The sequence below is a fragment of the Ambystoma mexicanum genome, chromosome 1q (assembly GCF_040938575.1).
Source record: "Ambystoma mexicanum isolate Mex_15411 chromosome 1q, UKY_AmexF1_1, whole genome shotgun sequence".
Taxonomy (NCBI): domain Eukaryota; kingdom Metazoa; phylum Chordata; class Amphibia; order Caudata; family Ambystomatidae; genus Ambystoma; species Ambystoma mexicanum.
In genome coordinates this window covers 848,507,046-848,530,143 of record NC_090922.1, presented here as the reverse complement: position 1 = coordinate 848,530,143, position 23,098 = coordinate 848,507,046, and the positions used below count along the sequence as shown (strand labels likewise).

At 48.6% G+C, this 23,098-nt stretch overlaps 1 protein-coding gene across 3 annotated transcripts in view; it reads left to right on the top strand.

Moving 5' to 3' along the window:
- The window catches only part of LOC138537920 (coagulation factor XIII B chain-like), a 656,126-nt gene that overhangs the window by 164,707 nt on the left and 468,321 nt on the right, over positions 1 to 23,098 (top strand). For 2 of the 3 annotated variants that reach the window (XM_069641489.1, XM_069641490.1), the window contains exon 2: positions 21,424 to 21,621. The exons of the other annotated variant lie outside the window; for it this stretch is intronic. In XM_069641489.1, coding sequence (XP_069497590.1) covers positions 21,424 to 21,621 — 198 coding nt within the window. The remainder of the gene's footprint in view (positions 1 to 21,423; positions 21,622 to 23,098) is intronic. 3 annotated transcript variants of the gene reach the window in all.

Below are 23,098 nucleotides of genomic sequence, written 5' to 3'. Positions count from 1 at the left end.
CACATCCATCACATTCATGCACAAACAACACAAAGGCCTTGTCATAATTTGGAGTACCCAGAACCGGTGCAGAGCATAACGCGGTTTTGAGAAGCTCAAATGATCGTTGATGTTCCAATTTCCATGGCAGTGGCAGAGAAATGCCCTTCTTAGTCAAAGCCAACATCGGTTTTATCACTAGCGAAAAGGTCGGGATCCACAACCTACAGTAAGAAGCCATACCTATTAAGGCTCTGACTTCCTTCTGTGTATTTGGAACAGACATGCCAGAAATGTGTTTTATTCTTTCAGGTGTCAATCTTCTTCCCTCCTTTGACAGGAGGTACCCTAAATAGGCGACCTCCTGACAACAACATTGACATTTTTTGAGCGAAGCTTTATGACCATTTTTGGCCAGATGAACAAGCAACAGTATAGTGCCTTCTTTACAAGCACTTTCAGAATCTGCAGCCAAAAGCAAATCATCGACATATTGAAGCAGTGTACAAGTAGGTGGAATTTCAAGGGTGTCGAGCTGTTCTTTCAAAGCTCTACTATAAATGCTTGGACTTTCAGTATACCCTTGAGGTGCCCTAGTAAATGTAAATGAGCGTCCCCCCAAGGTGAACGCAAACAAATATCTACTTTCCTTATGTATAGGGATGCTAAAGAAAGCATTTTTTAAATCCACAACGCTGAAGTGCGTAGCCGTAGCAGGGATCATTGTCAATATCGTCGTCACATCAGGCACGATTGGAAATTGTGGGGCGACAGCTCTGTTCATAGCACGAAGATCAATTATGAACCGGTATGGGATTGCATTGTCGCCTTTCCTATATACAGGCAAGATCGGACTGTTACACAAACTACCTGTAATCTCCTCGATCACCCCACGATGCACAAAATCAGAGACAATGCATTTCAAAGCACGCTCGCCCTCAACTGATATTTTATACTGCGGAATGCGTGGTAGTTTAACTCCATATTTCAAAACTATCTTAACGGGCTCAATCTGCAGTACCCCGACATCATTGTCGTCAACCGCCCATAAACATTCCGGGACAATGCTAAACTCGGGAGGAAAAGGTCGAATCAGAAACTGAGAATTAGGAAGTTGCTGTTGTGAAACCGTCAGCCGTACTCCATCAGAGGAACAATGAATTACTGCATTCAATTTCTTTAACAAATTCAACCCCAGCAAATTCTCTCCACAGTTTGAAGTCAGAAGAAAAGGGCAATGGTCCGTAAAGGGACCCAAAGAAACAGACACCGGTGAAGAAACCGGACAAACAATTGGTATACCAGAAAACCCTAGGGAAACATTGGTTTGCCCTGACAGTGGAATGTTTGGAACCCGAGAATGATCAATGGAGCACTTCTGTGCTCCAGTGTCTATCAAAAACTGGTGTTTCCTATTCCCTACTAATAATTCAACGTAGGGGCCTTTCTGATTAATGGGAATAGGTGAAGGTTCCAAACCCTGCTTCGGGCAGTCCTAATGAAATAGAGTATCGTCAGAAGGAAGCTCTTCAGAAAGGTAGACAGCAGAAGGGTGATCAAATATGTTCCTCGAGTCCACACTCGAGGTCTGATTTTCCCGTGAAAAAGGTTGCTGAGGATCTTGCAAAAACTGACCTCTATCAGGGCCCCCTGCTCCAGAGCGGCCCCTGGGTCGTCTACCCATACTCCCAAACGCACTGTTTGACCTTTGTCGAAGGACGGGGCACTGTGCTTGCCAATGACCTTCCTGGCGGCAATAAGCACATTGATTAAGATTCACAGAACCCAAAGGAGCATTTCCTTTTGGGACATACTGACCTCTGGTCTGTGTCGTGCCTCCTCTTGGGTTTCTAACAATTTGTTGTAATAATACAACAAAGTCTCAAGTCTCCTTTCCTCTTTTCTATTTTCTCCTTCTCATTATTAACACGGTTCTCATAATACTGAGCCATGTGCAAAACCTCAGATTGAGATTTTGCCTACCAAGCGCTCGCAGAGGACATAATCTGTGACTGGATGTCGAGCAACAATCCACGCACAAATGTGTCCACAAACAACCTTTTCCCAGACTCTGTACCCAAATCCTGCCCACTGAAGTCGGAAAATACCTGCTCGAATCTATTAAAGAATTTGGTGGCGCCTTCAGTTTTCCCTTGAACACAGGCCGTAAGCTTGTCCCAAATAATTCTTTTCTCTGGAATTATAGTTTTTAATTTTGCGACAATTCTATCAGGCAAAGTAAGTATTACCTGTGGTGGTTTCTCACCTGCTGGTCTTTCCCCATCAATCCTAATCATATTAGCCCACGTATCTCCCAACCCTGGCACATCGTCTATTGTCCGAACCTGCTTCCATACATCTACGGGTAGGAGTACAGGGAATAGCAAGTCAATATCACTTAAGGTGAACACAGAGGACTGTAAGACGGACTCTATCTCTTTGTAAAACCCCGTCGGGTTTTTCCTGATATCGGGAACTGATTGTCTAATAGTGTTCACTTCCTGTCGTGAAAACGGGACGTGAACGAATTGTGATACATAATGTGCAGGGATATCCACAGCGGGTGCACCAGTCCCAGCGTTGGCGGGAATCTCAACCTTTGGGACAAAGGTCGGAGGAACCTCTCTCATAGGCAACTGAGATATAGGTACCTCCGGCTGCTTACTAAGCAACAGAGCCAGGTCGAGCGCTAAGGCAGCCAAAGAAGTGTCGGGCGAAAAAGCCCTTTTACAAATCCCCAACAATTCTATGGGGCAACTAACCTTCTTTCTTACACATTCTTCTTGCAGGTACTGTACCATTACCTGAATTACCTTTCTTTGCATTTCTACTGTATACTGACTATACGTGTCATAAACTTCATCTGGCGGAACCGATGAATCCGAGATCCATCGAATCGCATCTTTGGTACAAATTCGTACTTCCTCAGGTGCCGATCTACGATACGGAAGGAACCGTTTCTGTACATACATACTGTCGTCTTCATCATCCTCATCTCATGCTTTCTCAAAGTCCCTCCTATACTCAAACAATCTTTCAACATGACCATGTACTTTCTGCTCTGTGTCCCTCGAAAGTGCCAAAGCATTTAGATCTCTCACCCCTTGTGGAAGATCCGAATTCTGTAATCTACCCCACATCACACATAAATGAGTCCCCAAGCCTTCGATAAAAACATTTTTCTCGGGAAAACTGTTCAAATTAGATAATGTGGAAAAAACATTAATTTGATCACCTTTCTCCATACAGTGCTTAGCCCATGCAAACAATTCCTGTTTCTTATCTGCAGAAACAGTATTACGAGTGACTATCTTTGATCCTGCACCTTGATCAACTTCAGTCAATACAGGACCACTCGGGAGCGGAGGTGCAGGTAAATTTAATAAAGGTGCAACTATCGGCGCAGGAGGAAGGGGTGGTGCGATAGGTGGAGGAACAACAACTAGAGGAATAGGAACAATAGGTTGTACAGGGGGAACGGGAATAACAGCAGGAACAACAGCAGGAATGGGCAGAGCGCCCAAGAAAGGATCATACGGAGGCAGCGCAGAGGCACCAGGCCTGCGTTCGTTTAACAATTTTTCAATAAATTCTTCGGAAACATGAAAATCTTTAGAGGGGTAAATTTTCTGGATTCCAAGTGAAAAGGCCCTATCCATATTTTTAACTGATTCTGAATGTTTTTCTTTATCATATAACAACGCTTTTTCGGCATTTGTTTTATGACGGCGTGCATGTTTATCCCTACTTTTAAGCTGCTGTAACGCTTCTTTTTTCCAATTCTGTAAAACATCAAGGGCTGCAGGTCTAGCCTTCTTTTTTAGCAAGACCGATTCTAGGTATTCAATACGGGAGATCTAAAAACTGCCATTGATTGGCCACTGAAATTCGGAGGCATGTCTGGTCTGTCTGTGCCAAATATCATTAAATACTATACTATCAATGCCATACTTACAGTACATAGTACATGCCGGCGACCCCTCCTGTGGTGCCGGGCGGCTAAATTCCAAAGATTGTCGATCGCTGCGGAACAGAGCCCTAAAGCAGCTAGACAATTTCCCAGGCATTTCAGAAAAAATTGATGTTACCTGGTCAATAATTGTGTCTGCAGATACAATACGCCAAATTCAAATTGTCAGGGTTAAATTAAGAGCCGGGTCACGACTGCACCTGACCAAACCTAAGGAGGACCGTACAGTTTATCAAAGAACTTACCTAACGAATTTTACCTTGTGTCTGGTGGTTTCGACAAATCTGCCCGCCTCAAAAATGGACCCTCGTCAAGATGCCGTGTCAGACCACACGACTATCGTCCAAGGATCGGATCGTGCAGCGCTGCTGAGGTATCACGTCTCGTTCAGTCGGGCCCGCAGAATCACACCGTCCGATCCCGGTTCGATAGTCTGCCTCAACCTTCAATGATCCGGCATCAATCTTGAGGGTTCCTGTTCGGGCGCCAACTGTGAAAACATAAAAATTGATATGAGGCTGGGAAGCCCAAAAGAAACACACCAACACAGGTTACAAAGGACATACAAGTGCTTTATTAAAAAGCTACAACAGTTACCAAAGTCAATTGACAAACGGATAGCTATTCGGCTCTCAGAGTAACGTAACGAACTTCAACGAAGGTTCGATGCATTAGTAGAGAGACCGTACATTGGAATAATTGGGCTTTTATATCCTTTATCCAGCCCTTGGCCAACCCCCCTCGCGGGTTAACCATTCTTGGGACCAGGCCTAGGGTTCCTTGCCAGGTCAATCCTATAATGTATGCATTTTGATCAGTTCCGCTGATACAGTTGTTCATTTACACATAGGTCAGTGATAGGGCAAGGTCTCAGTTCGCGACCCCGACAAGTGGCCTGCAGGCATATTAATTATTCGTGTGTGCCTCGATTTTGATGTTCAGGGTGACTTCCACTTTATAAGAGAACCTAAAATGGCGGCTAAATCCAAGATGGCGACTTACATAACTTTTTGTTAAGGTCAAGACCTTGCCGCGTAGTCTATTTACATGATATTTTAGACAACTTGGCGTAGGCCAATACACATTCAAATACTGCAATAGGAGGCATAATATCATTTCAATTCCAACACCACGGCGGCCTGTGCTGCCTCCTGTCCCTGCCCCTGCACTGCACCACTGGCACCAGTGGAATCCCCACCTCCAGACACCTCCAGACCCCGTGTGTGTCCCTTCCACGGCCTCCTCCTCCTCCTCCTCCAAACCCCCCACCAACCTGGATGACTCCATGCCATCTTCCTCTGTCGGACCCCGTGGGGTCTCAGCTGCCCCTTCTGCTGCCGAGGAGTCCATCTCCAATCTCCGCCTCTTGGACCTACCCTCAGCCGCTGCGGCCTGGGATGCGGCACCAGACTCCTCACTCCCCGAAGAGATGACAATCTGGGAGGGGAGCCGGGCCTTGTGTCTCCGCTGGTGGTGCGATCCCTGCCACTTTGCTCCACAGCACCCTCTCCGCCCTCTTCATCAGTTGACGCTGCAGACAGGGAGAGATAGAACACAGGCATCAGGGCACTGTACAATGGACTGAAACACACATGACAGTTGTACATGAGTGGCAGTGTCAAACTTCAGACATGGCATCACACTCCCTAACACACATGTCATTTCTACTCACACACATGAGCAATTCCACAGCAATATTGCACCAGGCAGCACCATCCATACACATACAACAGCATCAGCATCTGAAGGTGAGCCTGACATCACATGAAACACGGGGAGTACACAACACATGCACACACACCAACACACTTACATGCATGTGTGCACGTCCACCAACTGTCAGAGTGATGAGATCGCCATCCATGTCACATCTGGCATTCAGCCTTCTACATATCAGTGTCACATGATTCCATGTTGCATCACAGTCACAGTTGCACACTTGTCAAATACACACACATGCACATGTACACAGTGCAGATACATGCAGCTGGAACCAACATCCATGTGTGACACCACAACCATGCCAACGTACATACACAGTAAATCAAACATGTGTGCTCCCACATCTGCATTTGGCCTGCATGCTTATCCACACATACACCATCTATGTGTCTCTCACATGAGAGGACTCGCATGTATCAGCCTTACGCCCCTGTACATACACATCCATACATGACCCTACAGAAACACATGTGCAACCTGCACACTACTGGCACACCACGACACGCATGACGTCCAACCAGTATGCATGTACACTTACCGCTCGACTCCAGACGGGTCTGCCTCTCAAGGACCTGGACGTGGAGCGCTCGGCTTATGCGTTCCAGGACCCTCATTTGGTGGTCGGACAGGTGGCCCCGGTGCCCCTTGGCATCCGCTGCCTTCAAGAGGTGCGGGGCCTTGTCGAGGGTCCTGGACCTGAAGTCCTCCCAGCGGTTCTTGACATGTTTGATGTCGCGGACTGCCACCCCCCTCCTCGTTGATGGCAGTCACGATGTCCATCCAGATCCTGGTCCGTCCTTCATAGTCGGTGCGAGAACTTCCAAAGAGGGCATCCGACTGCCCCAGGACTTGCTCCACCAGGACACCAACTTCCCTGGCACTGAAGCTGGTGGCCCTCTGCCTCTCTGGCTGGGGGTTGCCAGTGGTGCCAGATGGTGGTGTGCCCGACATGGCAACCCCAGAGGCAGGTGTGGGTGGGCAACTGGGTCCTGGGGCTGGGCTGTGGACCGATGGTATCTCAGTCGGGAGTCTTCAGTTCCAGCAGGGGTGGTCACAGCAACTTCACCCCTGGCTGATGTGCAGCCAGCAAATAGCAGAGCACGTGGGCAGCAGGCAGGCAGGCAGCAGCAGATGGCAGGTAGGAGCGTGCTCAGGGCGCTTGGGGGCAGTAATTCGGCCTTCTGGGCAGGAGCGTGGTCTTCCGTGTGTTGTCGCGTGGCCAGCTTGATACGGAGTGATTTGGCACATGAAAAAATTGCACGTCAGCGTGTAATTCGAGGAAAGGGCATCCCTGTGACGTTACGCGCGCAGGCGTTTCCCTCGTGACGTGGGCATAGTGGTTCAGGGCGTGTGAAAAAATAGCATGTCGCATGTGAATGCGTGTAATTCGAGGAAAGGGCCTACGCATCTGTGACGTGACGCACTCAGGCGTTTCCCTTAACACGGGTGCATGTTCATCATACACGTCCAAAAACTGCACGTCCGAGTGTCAGCTCGTGTAATTGGAGGAAAGGGCCTTAGCGCGTACACGTGTAAGTGACGTTGTATGTGTTGGCCGGTTTAAAAGGTACGTGTAGGACCCCATTTCCTTGTATATGCTTTTCGTGGAGAGCGAGTGGGTGAATTCTGTACTTCTTGTCAGTTCACACGTGATTACTTCACAGCGTTTCAAGTTCGTACTCCCTGTTACCTCTGACAGCGTTCATTTTTTTTGTTGGGCCTGTTTCCTCAAACAGCGTTCACTTCTTCTTTTGTCCTGTCTCCGCAGACAGCGTACAATTCTTCTTTTGGCGGGGGTGTTGCCAACGTGCACACGCATGTCTTTTTCACGTTTTTTTCCAGGCAGACGGTGAGTTGCGCATGTATTTACCAACTGTGCTTGCCCCTTGTGTCGCGTACCCCTTCAGAGGTCATTGTAGGCTGCGTGTAACATGCGTATGCTTATTTTTGTGTTTCTGGGTGCCACAGCGTAGTGCGGGTTCATTTTTCCACACACGTGGTCTATGAGGGGTTGCGTGCACGTTATTTTTTGTTTTCGGGGTGCCTGTGTTGCTTGACCCGTCATCTTCCCCCAGGGGTCACAGACAGCCTTGCTAGAGTATTAGGGTATGAATTCCATCTAGTACCCTACCCCTTTCACCCCCAATTGCCCAGGACAATTGTTTACTGCTACTCCCATACGCACAACAACACCAGTGCCATGGTTGGAAGGCGACCAAGTGGTAAGGGAGGCAAAGGTGGCTGACCTCCAAAAGGTGGGCGTGGTGGCGAGGTAGGGGACATGGCCATGACTTGCAGGGTGCCCCTAGACCTCCATGTGTGGAGGAGCAATCGGGGATGCCCATGCCCCCCCCATGGTTGTGGGAAATGTAGCTGACACCATCCCAGCTCAGCCCTTGTTGGACCAGCCCATTGTGGCACCTGAACCGGCACAGGATGACTCCCAGGCTGACTTCCAGGTCAGCAAGTCTACGCCACGTGTGGTGGTGCAAGTTGGTGTCACCAGGCCACGTGGATCTGGGGCAGCTATGTAATCGGCTGCCCCAAGTAGGCAGGGTGGTGAGGCTGCAGGGGCAGCTGCAGCGCAATCCACCCCAGCTCTGAGTCTCCCAGCCGGGGCAGTGCCGGTCCCGGTCCATTAAACCGACGTTGCCCCTGCCAACATCAGCCTGCAGCCAATGTCTGCACCAAGACCTATGGTCATTGTGCATTCGCACACTCCTAGTACCCAGTCCACCGGCGCTTCTGCCCCTACTGACCAGAGCAGCATAAGCCACTCAGGATCCGCACCACCTTTGAGACCCCAGACACGGCTACACACTCCGGCACGTCAAGGAAGCCTAGCTTTAATGACGCCGAACTTGATGCACTAGTGGCCTATGTGTCAGCACATAGCTGCGAAATGGTGGTGACTGCAGGGTGCAAGACCACACCTGGTCAACGTAAGGCACACTGGCAGACCATCGCGGACATCATTAGTGCCCTTGGATTTGTGAGGCACTCAGCTGATGATTGCTACAAGCGCTGGAATGACCTGAAACGCAGAGCAAAGAAGAAGCTGGCCTCAAATCATGCTTCTACTCTGGTGACTGGCGGTGGGTCTCCACAAGAGGACAACCAACTCACTGAACATGAGTCTATTGCTGGAACCTTCGTCACAGAGGAACAGATCCAAGGTGTGGGAGACCTACCAGATTACGACGCATTGTCCGGTGAGTGCCCATGCATGTGTGTGTAATCCATGTGTATGTTGTGTGGGTGACGGGTTCTGATTGAGTGCCAGGTGAGGGTGTGTGCACCTGAGTGGTATGGGTCACCCATGTGCTTCCTCCAAAACATTCACTGGCCTTGGATTTGGGTATGACAGTATCCCTTCTGCCCACAGTAGCCATTTAGCGCCACATTACTGCAGTTGCCCTTGAACTGTCATCTTGCAAGAACATTGTTCAGAATTTTCCAGTGTTCATTCAGGCTGATTGTTTCAATTCTCCCACTTTTGAAACGCATTTTTCAGCCCTATTGTCACATATGTGACATGCTTCTGTCATTGATTACACCCCACAGTGGCCCACATTTGTTACCTTGTTATGTGAATGATTAGACCATTCAGGCTGATTGAGTATTGGCCTGCTCACATTGATTTTTGGTGCATGTTTGTATGTGGGACTTGATAGTTGTTTCCTGTGATGTTTAAGTGACCAACCATTGATGTGTACATCTGCCTGCAATGTCACGCTCACCTGATTCCCACGGAGGCGCAGGTCTGGCTTCGAGTGCTGATGCTTCTTCAATGGTGAAGCGCAGGACTCTGAAGATGGACAGGAAGGACCCCTCTACTCTGGCTTTTCTGGCTCGCAGGAATATTCCCCTGTGCGTGAAAAGAGAGTATTACCTACTGACGGAATAATGCTCAAGCCTCCCACTCCCTTCCAACCCTCCACGATACCCTTCCACGATTCCCCGTGAAGTCTCACCTTAGGGTCTGGAAGGATGAGTTCTCCATCCTGCTTCTGATGCAGGGGCGCGTTGAAACCCAGTTACTTCACTGGATTGAGGTTTGATGGGAGTTCAAAATAAGCTTGACTATTCAGGTGAGGCGCTGTAAGAGTTCTGTTGCAAGTTCAAAAGTTCAAGCTTACTAATAATGTTCATTGTCTTATTGCAGCAAGCGCTAATGCTTATGTCTTTTTCCCCTTAGGGGCCGGGGTTCGGAATGCCGGAGATGTGGCGCCGACCCGAAGTGAAACGTGCAGTTCCAGTAAATGACAGGTAAGTTCTGGATGAGCGTTCAGGTAATGTCTTTGCATTCGCTCATTCAATGTCTTTGTCTTTTTTCCCCATAGTGGCCGGGGTCCGGAATGCCAGGAAGCGGCAGGACCCGAAATGAAATGGGAATGACCCAACAGGTAAGTCTTAGAAGGAAACTGAGCCTTTCCTATTCCCTTCCTTCTCTCACCTTGTTTTCTTGTCTTTTTCTCTCTAGGCTCTGGGAAGTGGGTGCGGATCCGGATGATCGCTGCTGAAGATGGTGGCGCCCAGGAAAGGTGAGTGAAATGCAGCGCTGCAGCGATCGAAGCGAAATGCTTTTAAAATGATGTCTTCCCTTTCAGGATCGTCGGTGTGATGTCTCCGTGATGCAGCTTTAGCAGGTAAGGTCTTCTTTATCTCCAATTCTCTCTTATCTCCCTTTGCAGGCGACCCAGGATGCTGACAGGCGCGGCTGAAGTCCAGATGCAGGAGCTGACATGGTGAGCATCCAGCTGCGAGGAGCAGAACAACGCGAAGCGTGAGTTGCTGATCGGGCGTGGTTTAAATAGCTTTGGAAGAAGTTCCAGGTATGTATCCTTCCACCGATCAGGTATGTATCCTTCCCCGACCACACCCAGGTGGAAAGTAGTCCCACAGGTAAAGTAGTTCCATTCAGGCCTCAAGAGGGCCTGGATGTAGCAGCATGGTCTGCTCCAGGTAAGTGCACATTAAAACACTTGAACACATGTCTAGCTTTATGAGCCTGGCGCCTAAGGCGCCAGGACAGGGGTCCAACATGAGCCTGGCGCCTAAGGCGCCAGGACTGTGTCCAAAGGGCCCCAGCTTGGGCCCGCTGGCACTTCCCTGGGGGGAATGATGCCTGCCTCTGGGGTTGCTGGGTTGGACCTGGCTCCTTGGAGGTAGGCATCATGACAGTACCCCCCCTCAAGGCCCCTCCCAAGGTTGTTCCCTCCAGGGGTTTTGGCTTGTTCGGAAATCTCCGGTGGAACCTTTGTATTAATCGAGGTGCGTGAACATGGTTACTAGGCTCCCACGATCTCTCCTGAGGTCCATATCCCTTCCAGTCAACAAGATAGAAGAGTTTCGACCTTAACACCTTGGAGTCTAAAATGTCTTTAACTTCGAATTCCAATTCCCCTTAAATTTGAACTGGGTCTGGAGGCTTGGACAGTCGGGTCCCTGGTTGTACTGGCTTCAAAAGTAATGCATGAAAAACTGGATGAATACGCATGTTGGACGGTAAATCCAGTTTAAAGGCCACAGGATTGATTATAGCCTTGATGGGATAAGGTCCTATGAATCTGGGATTGAAGGTTTGTGGGCCCTTGAGGGGTAAATGTTTCGTTGCTAGCCATACCTGGTCTCCTACTTGGTAAGGAGGAGTTTTACTTCGGTGCAAATCAGCGTTTTCTTTATACTTTTTCTTGGCTTGCTGTAAATGAGTTGCAGCTTCTTTGAAGGCTCGGGTTATTGTGGAATGCAGATGATTTACTGCGGGCATTTCCAGGGTCAGAGGTGGATCTAGGTCAGAGGTCCGAGGATGGTGACCATACAAAGTATAAAAAGGAGTTTGTCCGGTTCCAGAATGCACTGAATTGTTGTATGCATATTCTGCGATCCAAAGGATGTTTTTCCAATTTAACTCGGATTGGTGTAACATGCACCGAAGATATTGCTCGAGAGTCTGATTGGTTCTCTCGGTTTGTCCGTCGGTCTGGGGGTGGTGGCTGGTGGATAACCGCACATCTATTTGTGCTAGTTGGCAACACTTCTTCCAAAAATGGGAGATAAATTGACTTCCACGATCCGAGACTAATATGGAAGAGAAACCATGTATGCGAACTATATTCTCCAGAAATTCCTTGGCCAAGGTGGAAGCTGAAGGCAAACCTTTTAAAGGGATAAAGTGGGCCATTTTGGAGAATAGATCCACAATTACTAGGATAGTGTTGTAACCAGCACAAGGAGGCAGATCAGTTATAAAGTCCATTGACAAGGTGTGCCATGGTGCCGGTGGAATATCCAAGGGTTGAAGTAGGCCGGCTGGCCTTTTCTTTTGACCCTTGTTTTGGGCGCAAATTCCGCAAGACAAAACAAAATACTTTATGTCTTTTCTCCAAGAAGGCGTTTGATTTTTTCCTCCGTTTTAGCGATAGCAGGGTGTCCTTCCATTAATGATTCATGATGATGGGCAATAACAAGTTCTTGCAATTCTTTACTTGGCAGAAACAACTGCTCCTGGAAGTAGGGTAAGTCATCGTTAACGGTGTAATGAGGACCCTTTTGACTCCATTCCAGTAAGGCTGAAGAGTCTAGAAGTTGTTTAACTTGCGTTTGGATGTCCTCAATAGATTGCAATGAAGTTAGGCCTAAGATTCTTTGTTCAGGTATGATTGGCACAGGTTCTAAACTCGAATTGGGTTCTTCCATGCCAATCCGGGATAAGGCGTCCGCTTTACCATTCTTGCAGCCAGGGCGATAGGTAATTACAAAATCAAATTCCGCAAAGAATAGAGCCCATCGGAGTTGTCGTGAAGATTGAGCTTTAGCCGTCTTTAAATACTGTAAATTTCTGTGATCCGTAATTACGGTGATGGTGTGTCTTGCCCCGAGAAGGTAGTGACGCCAAGCCTTGAAAGCAGATTTAATAGCCAGTAACTCTTTGTCGGTAATTGCGTAGTTGATTTCAGGAGGAGAAAATTTCCTGGACCAAAAGGCCACAGGGTGTAGTTGGTTAGTTTCTGGGTCTCTTTGCGACAGGACAGCTCCCATGGCCGAACTGGATGCGTCGGTTTCCACAATGTAAGGGAGATCTGGGTGTGGGTGCTTCAATACAGGTGCAGAGGTGAATTTGGTTTTCAGGTCCTGAAAGGCTTGTTCGGCCCCAAGAGTCCATTCAAAGCGTTTGTTTTTCTTTAGGAGAGCTGTGATGGGTTGGACTGTTCGGGAAAATTCCGGGATGAATCTTCGATAAAAATTGGCGAAGCCGAGCATGCTCTGAAATCCCTTCACCGAGCTAGGAGATGGCCATTTGAGGATGGCATCCACCTTTCGCGAGTCCATTCGGATTCCTTGAGGTGTCAGGATGAATCCGAGAAACTCAACTTCTGTGGTATGAAAAACGCATTTTTCGAGCTTTGCAAATAGTCTGTGCTGGCGCAATTTCTCAAGAACTGCCCTAACATGTTTTCTGTGATCGGATTCTGAAGAAGAGTACACCAGGATGTCGTCAATATAAACAATGACACAGACATCGATAAGTTCCCGAAGAACATCATTCATAAAGTACTGAAAGGCGGCAGGTGCATTGCACAACCCGAAGGGCATCACCTGATAGTCGAAGAGCCCAAATTTGGTGCGAAATGCAGTCTTCCATTCGTCGCCTTCTTTTATACGCACCAGGTGATAAGCTCCTCGGAGATCTAACTTGGTGTACACACAAGCGTCTTTCACCTGGTCGATAAGCTCAGGGATCAGGGGCAGAGGATAACGATTCTTAATCGTTATTTGATTTAGGGCGCGATAGTCTATACATGTTCTAAGGTCATCCTCTTTTTTCGGTACGAAGAACAGAGCTGAGGAGACAGGAGACTTAGACGGGCGAATAAAACCATTGGCTAGGTACTGATCTAAATACTGACGCAAATGCAGGTTCTCAGGTTCTAAGAGCATAAATCCTACTACAAGGTAGTTGAGCATTGGGTACCAGATCGATTTGGCAATCATAAGACCGATGGGGAGTTAACGTGTTAGCCTGTTCCTTCTGAAAAACGTCTTGGAATTCTTGGTATTCTGACGGTAGCTGTACAGGGGTGGAAGTTGCTGAGGCTAGACCCATAGCTGGATTTCTTGGATAACAAGTTGATTCACAATCAGGAAAACGTATCTTCTTTGCTCGCCAGTCAATTCTGGGATTATGTGTTTCTAACCAAGGAATTCCAAGAATTACTTAAAATTGTGGGGCCTTGATCACATTAAACACGATTGCTTCCCGATGTCCATCCTGACCCACCAGTGTCACTTCAACAGTGGAATGGAATGTGTTACAGGCCCTGAGGCTATTTCAGTTCCATCTACTGTAGTAATGACATCTTGGGTTACTTTCGGGCGGAGAGGGAGCTTAATCCTGGAAGCCAATTCACGGTCTATGTAATTTCCAATAGCTCCGCTGTCGATGTACGCTTTTATAGCATGCAACTGCTGAGGCTGTTTTGGGTCCACAAGCACCATTGGCATGACAAAATGCGAGGTCAAAGAGTTTGTTTTCAAGCTCGGCAAGCGGACCCCTACGCTTGTCGGGCTAGGTCGTTTCCCGAATCAGGTGTCAATAAATCGTTATCAGTGGCTCCAACCACCTTCTTAGGTGGTTTGACTGGACAATTTCGAAGAAAGTGACCGGAGGTCCCGCAATACAGACAAAGTTGCATTTGCCGCCTTCTCTCTCGTTCCTTCTGCGTTAATGGTCCTTTAACACCGCCGATTTCCATAGGTTCGGATACGTCGGTACTCTTGGAGTTAGCGTGGGTTTTGATCGGTACTCGGGTTTCGTACTTGAACCGATCTGCTTTTCTATTTTGAAGTCTGTGATCAAGTTGAACCACCAAGTCTATGTAGTCTGCGCAGACCTGGGGTAGATTTACAATCTGAGCTAGAACATCCTTAAGCTCTCCGCGCAGGCCTCGATGAAACAATGTGATCCTTTTGTTTTCTGGCCATCCAGTTTCCACAACCAGTCTATTAAAGGTGGCAACGTAGGACAGGAGATCCTAATTACCTTGTCGTAAGGATAGCAGTTTGTTATCAAGGGCCTGTCCTTGAGAGTGTCGAGCAAACAATCTTTCCATGCTGGCCTGGAAGCCCTGAAAATCCTGGAGAATGGGATCATCCTGATTTACCAATGGAACAGACCAATCGGCAGCACTGCCACTGAGGTAAGATAGTATAAAGGCTACCTTGGTCTGGTCGTTAGGGAAGGCCCCGGGTCTGCATAGAAAGTGTATACGACATTGGTTGATAAAGACGGCATATTTCTTGGGATCCCCGCAAAACGTTCAGGTGGGGCCAAAGGCATGTGTCCAGGTAGATTGATTTGTACCGGATTATTCAAACCCATTGATGTGGAAGTACCTCCGGAATTAGGTAAAAGAGTGTGCCCTGCCTGGGCCTGCAATAACCTTTTGGCCAGGTCATCTGTTCTTTCCTTTGATAGGATCAGTTCTCTTTTGAGAGCGTTAGTCTCCTGGCGGGCTGAGTGCACTTCTGCCCGTAATTCCTCCAAAAGCTGGGCCAGCTGATCTGTCTCGGAAGTCTCCATAGCGCCCGGGTGGGAAATTGTGGGTAGGCTTCGCGTTCTGTCACGCTCACCTGATTCCAAAGGAGGCGCAGGTCTGGCTTCGAGTGCTGATGCTTCTTCAATGGTGAAGCGCAGGACTCTGAAGATGGACAGGAAGGGCCCCTCTACTCTGGCTTTTCTGGCTCGCAGGAATATTCCCCTGTGCGTGAAAAGGGAGTATTACCTACTGACGGAATAATGCTCAAGCCTCCCACTCCCTTCCAACCCTCCACGATACCCTTCCACGATTCCCCGTGAAGTCTCACCTTAGGGTCTGGAAGGATGAGTTCTCCATCCTGCTTCTGATGCAGGGGCGCGTTGAAACCCAGTTACTTCACTGGATTGAGGTTTGATGGGAGTTCAAAATAAGCTTGACTATTCAGGTGAGGCGCTGTAAGAGTTCTGTTGCAAGTTCAAAAGTTCAAGCTTACTAATAATGTTCATTGTCTTATTGCAGCAAGCGCTAATGCTTATGTCTTTTTCCCCTTATGGGCCGGGGTTCGGAATGCCGGAGATATGGCGCCGACGAGAGGTGAAACGTGCAGTTCCAGTAAATGACAGGTAAGTTCTGGATGAGCGTTCAGGTAATGTCTTTGCATTCGCTCATTCAATGTCTGTCTTTTTTCCCCATAGGGGCCGGGGTCCGGAATGCCAGGAAGCGGCAGGACCCGAAATGAAATGGGAATGACCCAACAGGTAAGTCTTAGAAGGAAACTGAGCCTTTCCTATTCCCTTCCTTCTCTCACCTTGTTTTCTTGTCTTTTTCTCTCTAGGCTCTGGGAAGTGGGTGCGGATCCGGATGATCGCTGATGAAGATGGTGGCGCACAGGAAAGGTGAGTGAAATGCAGCGCTGCAGCGATCGAAGCGAAATGCTTTTAAAATGATGTCTTCCCTTTCAGGATCGTCGGTGTGATGTCTCCGTGATGCAGCTTTAGCAGGTAAGGTCTTCTTTATCTCCAATTCTCTCTTATCTCCCTTTGCAGGCGACCCAGGATGCTGACAGGCGTGGCTGAAGTCCAGATGCAGGAGCTGACACGGTGAGCGTCCAGTTGCGAGGAGCAGAACAACGCGAAGCGTGAGTTGCTGATCGGGCGTGGTTTAAATAGCTTTGGAAGAAGTTCCAGGTATGTATCCTTCCACCGATCAGGTATGTATCCTTCCCCGACCACACCCAGGTGGAAAGTAGTCCCACAGGTAAAGTAGTTCCATTCAGGCCTCAAGAGGGCCTGGATGTAGCAGCATGGTCTGCCCCAGGTAAGTGCACATTAAAACACTTGAACACATGTCTAGCTTTATGAGCCTGGCGCCTAAGGCGCCAGGACAGGGGTCCAACATGAGCCTGGCGCCTAAGGCGCCAGGACTGTGTCCAAAGGGCCCTAGCTTGGGCCCGCTGGCACTTCCCTGGGGGGAATGATGCCTGCCTCTGGGGTTGCTGGATTGGACCTGGCTCCTTGGAGGTAGGCATCATGACATGCATTCACTGTATTCTTGTACACTGGATGTGTTGCAGTGAGTGTCACATGCGTATTTTGTCACACTATGTAGCTTTGTTCATCTCATCGTGCCCATCTGACATAGATGGCTGACAGTACTCATTCACTGACATATGGCTGTACTGTCAAATGTACCATGGCTATGCTACATGCCATCTGTGTGCTGGCATGTGTCATGTATGTGTATTGGACATGCCACTCACAGGCTAATGTCTGATGCCATTGCTACCCAGCATGCAGCAAATGTGTTGCTTTTCCATCTTGGTGTCATCAGTGTCTGCTTTTTGCCTCCCTTCCAACTCAGTGACAGTGCATGCATGCCAGGGTTATATTCATGTGGGACATGTGTAAATCATGTACTGGATCTCTGGCTTGTCAGGCCTATGTGTGTGCTATGGTGCTAATGCCTGTTTCCATTTTTTGTGTTTCATGTTTTTGCAGGTGATGACGCACTTGATGCTGTTGAGGTTGAGGATATGGTGCAGACCCAGGAGGAATCTCAGGCACGACCGGGCACCAGTGGGGGACGTGGTGTAGTGGTGGGTGAAAACCCTTTCGTAATGCAGACCATACTTTCCAGGGGTGTCTCTGGGTGCACCTCCCCAGACCTCTAATCAGGTGCTGAATCGGATGATGAGACTTATGTGCCCTCGCAGGTGAGTGCTTCTGGCAGGAATTCTGTTCTGTCCAACCCACCATCACCAGGGGTAGAACCCTCCATGGGGATGTCAGTGTTGGTAAATCCGCCTTTGGCGGTTACGGAAGCAGGGTCAGACTCCACAACATCTGATCCTGTTCCCGGGCCAGCTGATCAGAGGGGGAATGCAGTCCTGCAGCCTCAGGCAGTGCCAGCACAGCAAGGTGCAGATAGCCTTGCCCCGAACAGGTATGGTGCCCGCCGACGCGGTGGCCGTACGCCACCAGGCAATACTGTATGGGAAAACTCCATGTACGGTATGGCAACTCAACAGGCAGCATCAGTTGAAATGATGGCTTAGGCAATGGAGAGGGTGGCCACTTCCATTATCCCCCCTGAAAGGCGGATGGAGCAACAACAGCAGGCAACAGACTCCATTTGCCGATCACACAGGGAAGACATGTTGGCATCCAACAGGGACCGACGGGCGGCATTGGAGACTCTGCGGGAAGCCATTTCTATAGAGTCACAGGGCCACAGGGAAGCCCTGAGGGTAGAACTCCATAACCTCAGGGAGACTCTTGTTGAACTTGAGGCTTCCACAAATTTGAAGACAGAACAGCAGCTGGAGCGGCTCACACGTTCACTCTCAGCTGAGCTGCAGGCAACTCGGGAGGCGATCTGGGCATCACGGGAGGCCATGCGTGCAGAAATGCAGGCAACCCGTCAGGTGCTGCATGGGGATCTCCGTACTATCATCCTCCAGAACGAGACCTTCCACACCCGCATGCTTGCTGCCATGGAGGACCATACCAGGGCTTTGCGTGGGCTGCCTCCCATAGCACCACCACCTCCTGTTGCATCAACAGAGGGTGATTAGAGCAACAGCAGCACTTCTACCACAGTAGCGTAGCCGTGCAGGCCATGAGCCCATGGAGGTGTTTTTTTTTTTTGCAACATCCACACAGGTGGGTGTTGCTGTGCACCCTGTCCTCGGACCTCCTGGGTGCCGCCCCGGCCCCCACATGGCCATTTTTGATTTTTCTTTTTTTTTTTACAGTGTGTTGCCTTGTGTGGCTCCCGTGGGCATCCACTGTGTATTCCGGCTGGGCACATGCAGGCTTGTCCTGTGTTTGGGTTAGATGCTTGGGTTCCTGACACACACACCCCTCCTGCTTCCCGTTTCCATGGGCTTGCAAAGGGTGTGACCAAGTGACAGTGACTTACACAGTGACATTGGGCTCCCATGAGCTCTGAGGGCAGTCTGTAGTCATAACTGTGTGGACATCCCTAGTGGGGTTTGTTTTTGTATTGAACACTGCATGGTGTATTGATATGTGCTTGTGCATCCATGTCTTCCCCCTTATCCGCAGGTACCTTCTTCATGTCTTCACAAGGCCGTCTCCTTTGCAGATGCAGTTCATGTTGTATGCAGTACACTTACACATTTGCCTGACAGCAACACTCTGGAGTTGGAAGGGGTCGCTGTGCTGGCTTATTGAGGTTGTATGACTTACATTACTGTCATATTCTGGCGATGTTTCATGCTGTTTTGCTGTATTGTGTTGCTGGTAAGTATTTGGTCATGTGTGCTGTTTGTTATTGATTACTGGGAGCATATTGTCTGTGGCCTGTTTCCATTTGGGACAGTGCACTTTGTGACACTTGTGTCATGTGTTGTGCATTCCTTTGTTTGCTTTCACATTGCAGGACATACCATGGTGTGTTGGGTGGCGGAGATGGGGAGGGGTTGGGTGACATGGCGCTATTTTCATGTTGTATTTTTCAAGGGGGTAGTCATTCATGCAGCATAAATGTGTGTCTTTTTGTGACACAGCATTGGTTGTCTTTCGGTAGATAGGAATGCACACAATGTAACACTTCCAGGTGACCAATCTCAGGCTGGTATGGTTGTGACAGTTGACTGTCCCTTATGTCATCATCATTGATTGTCAGCTGGTATGTGCCAGGGCTGTGTGCACTCCAGAGGGGTGTGATTTTAGGTGAAGTAATTAGCCACGAGCTGCGTACGGGCTGCCCCACCGCGTGCCCTTTCCCCTCGCATGCGCAGCGGCCGTGCTTGTGGTTGGGGATGTGGGGGCACCACAATGTCCACCGGAAGGCCCCGGCGTGTTGCAACGTTGTGCAGGACACATGCTGCCACTATGATCCTGCACACTACTGGGGGCGCGTATAGCAGCTGCCCACCAGAGCGGTCAAGGGAGGGAAAGCGTGACTTGAGCGGTCCGAATGTGCGCTCCACTATTCCCCGGGTTGCAATATGGGCTGTGTTGTATCTTACCTCGGGTGGTGTGGTGGGGTTCCGAATTGGCGTCATCATGTGGGTGCTCAGAGGGTAGGCACTGTCCCCTGGGGAGGTGATGATGGGTATCATTAGTGGGGTTGTGACATTACCCAGTGTCTGACATGCATGCATGTGCAGGGGCATTTATACTCACCAAGCAGCCATGCATCGCCATGCCGCCTAGCTTCTAGGTCCCAGTTTAGGGTTGACATTCTGTAAATGAAACTGTCATGGGTGGATTCTGGATAGTTGGCATATACTGAGGTGATGATTCCCTTGGCATCACATACTACCTGCACGTTAATGGAATGCCAGTGCTTCCGGTTTCTGTAGATGTGCTCAGTTGCCCTGGGAGGACGTAGAGCCACATGGGTGCAGTCAATGGCACCTAGCACTTTGGGGAAGTGTGCTACCACGTAAAAATCCTGGATGACAGCCTGCCTTTCTGCAGGTGTTCTGGGCAGGTATATGTGCCTGCGGACTGATGGCCATGCAGTCATGATGGCCAACACCTGGTGCAGGCAGTGTGACTGCGTGGCCTGTGACACCCCCCCCACTATGGCACTTGTCCACTGAAATGAACCAGTGGCCAAGAAGTGCAGTACATTGAGCACCTTTTCCAAGGGGCTCAGTGCTTGGAAGCACAGGGTGGGTGATGTGAGGTCATCCTCCCACTCACTCACCAGGTCGAGTATTATGTGAGGTGGAAGCCTGTACCTGCCATACACGTGGTCATCAGGCATCCCAAAAAGGCTGGTTCTGGGTGTAAAAATTCTGGCCCTGACTATCCTCCTCCTCCTCCCGCGGTATGCCACAACCACTGCTGCGAGGAACGGTATATTCATCTTAGCGTCTGAGCTTGTTTGTTATTTGCGCGCACTTTTATGCTGCGCGGGTCTATGTACGCCTGCTTTCTGCTGGTGTATGTTTTTCCGGATTAGCGTGTCTTTTTTGGTGCACGCGTTAGCCCCCGTTCGATTCCATGAATACGTGTTGTAGGCGCGCGTGTGGGCGTTCCGTGCATTTGCCTCCTGTACTTCCCCCGTGACGCCCACATTTTCACACGTTGTTCCCCATTCCACGTGTTACGCCCCATGTTACGCCTACTTTTGTTGTGTGTGCTGCGCTATGTGCGCTTTCGCTGTGTGCGTAGCGCACGCTGTTTGAAGACGTGTGCGCCAGCGTGCGCCACGCAGGATTTTATCGCACATCCATGGATTTACACGCACACGGACTTCCATGAATCGATGTGCGCGGGTTTCGCTGCGATTTACGCACCTGTGCTGCGATTTGCACGCTTTCGCACACTTGCGCTGAAATTTTCAGCGCCCATTAATTCCATGAATCGGCCTGTCAATATTTTTTTTTGTAACTGATTCAGCTTCTGAAAATTGTATGATGCAAACATGTGCATGCAAAATCTTTGCTTAGCTAACTGTTGCAATGCTATATACAGGCGCCTAACTGTGGGTAAATAACATCCACAATAATATAAATAATATATTGTGCATATTTCATTAAGATTCTGTTATGGAAAATCTGAATTCCTTCAATGAAAATGCAATTAGTACATGTTTTAGCTGATATCATTGCTTGAAATTATATTGTATTCTATAGTTTCTTATAGCAATTCAATGATATTACTGCAGACATATGTATTATGGGTGAACTGTATTTAACAGATTTCTGTTTTTTTTATTTTTTTATTTTTTTAGGTGAACTTTGTGGCTTCACAGAAATAACAAATGGCAGAATAAGTCGCTGGGCCTATTACAATTTCCCGAAACTCTATTTTCCAACACAAAAAGGAAAACAAATTAACTATTACTGCTATGATGGTTTTAAAACAGAATCTGAAGGTGGACAAATTACATGTACTGAGGATGGTTGGACTCCAGCTCCAAAATGTCTCCGTGAGTATTTATTATGCTGCGGGTATAACTCAGTGTGGGTGAAGATTATTATTCTTATTATTACTAATAATGTTTCACTTATTCGGTAAGATACTTTAAACCCGTGAACTGTACAAGTAAGTTATGCTGAGCGACATATGTAAAGACTACCATGGCATCCTCTCAACTTTTTACATGTAAAATGCAAAATCACATTCCAATGTATTCACGTCACCATAAAATACATAATTATCATGAAATGCATCAGCATTCAATGAGGCTGGTTGAACATCATTACACAAGATGATATTAAACACACCACATAAACTCGAGGGTATGTTACAATAATATATCATCGGAGCAAAACAGAAATGTGATGGCTGGAAGGTTTTGAATGAATTATAACCTTAGGCATTGCTTTGGGGAACCCTCCAGACAACCGTTCTTCGCCTGCCAAGCCATTTTACAAAAGGGCAAAAACCATGTGCAAATCAGGCTTGGACCCACCCCAAAAGGGGCCGTCTAGACCGAAATGGTAGGTCACATCCCTTCTGCACTAGACCACACGCATCCCCAAACACGTTTCAGCCTTGTTGGGCCTAATCAGCAGCTTGGGTCTCTAGGCCCAGCTGGCACGGGACCCATGTCTGGGCATACCCTTCCCACTTGGGGTGACTAAAGCAAAACAAAAGTGGTGATCGCTGGTAGGTTTTGAATTAATCGTAGTGTCTGACATTGCTCTGTGCAACCTTCCAGACCACTGTTCTTTGCCTCCTAAACCATTACAAAAGGGGCTGTCCAGCACAACCTGCTCGTTCACATCCCTTCTGCAGGAGACCACAAGCATCCCCAAACATGTTTCAGCCTTGTTGGGCCTCATCAGTGTGAAGAAGCTTAGGTCTGTAGGCCCAGCAGGCACGGTACCCACCTCTGGGCAAACCCGTCCCACTTGGGGTGGCTAAAGCAAAGCAATGCCAGTGGTTCAGATTAATTAAAAACCTACCACCTATCACTTTTTTGGTTTCAGTTTGTATCCCTATGTGAGAGAAGGTATGCTACGCCATAGGATACCAAGCTGCACCTCACTGGGGGGGGGCAACAAGGCCAAAACATGTATGGGGTTGCTTGTGTTTCCGTGCAGAGAGGATCTGGGATAGAAGTTTGGCCAGGGCTGCTCCTATTGGTGGCAGTACCTGACTGATTTGGATATGGCTGGACCCCTTTTGCATTGGCGCAGATGGGCTGATAAACAGTGATGTGGAAGGTTGCCCAGTGCAATGCCAGTGGGTCAGATTAATTCAAAACATTCCACCCATCACTTTTTTGGTTACAGTATATAATCGGAACATACAGTGGCCCAAATATGACTTTATTTCTCATCAACCTATATGCATCAAGTTAATGTATATGACTTTGAATCACTGTGCACCCCCCTCCACCCCAAACCCCCAGCTCGTGTGAGCATACACTACCTGAGAATGACAAATCTCTTCTATGG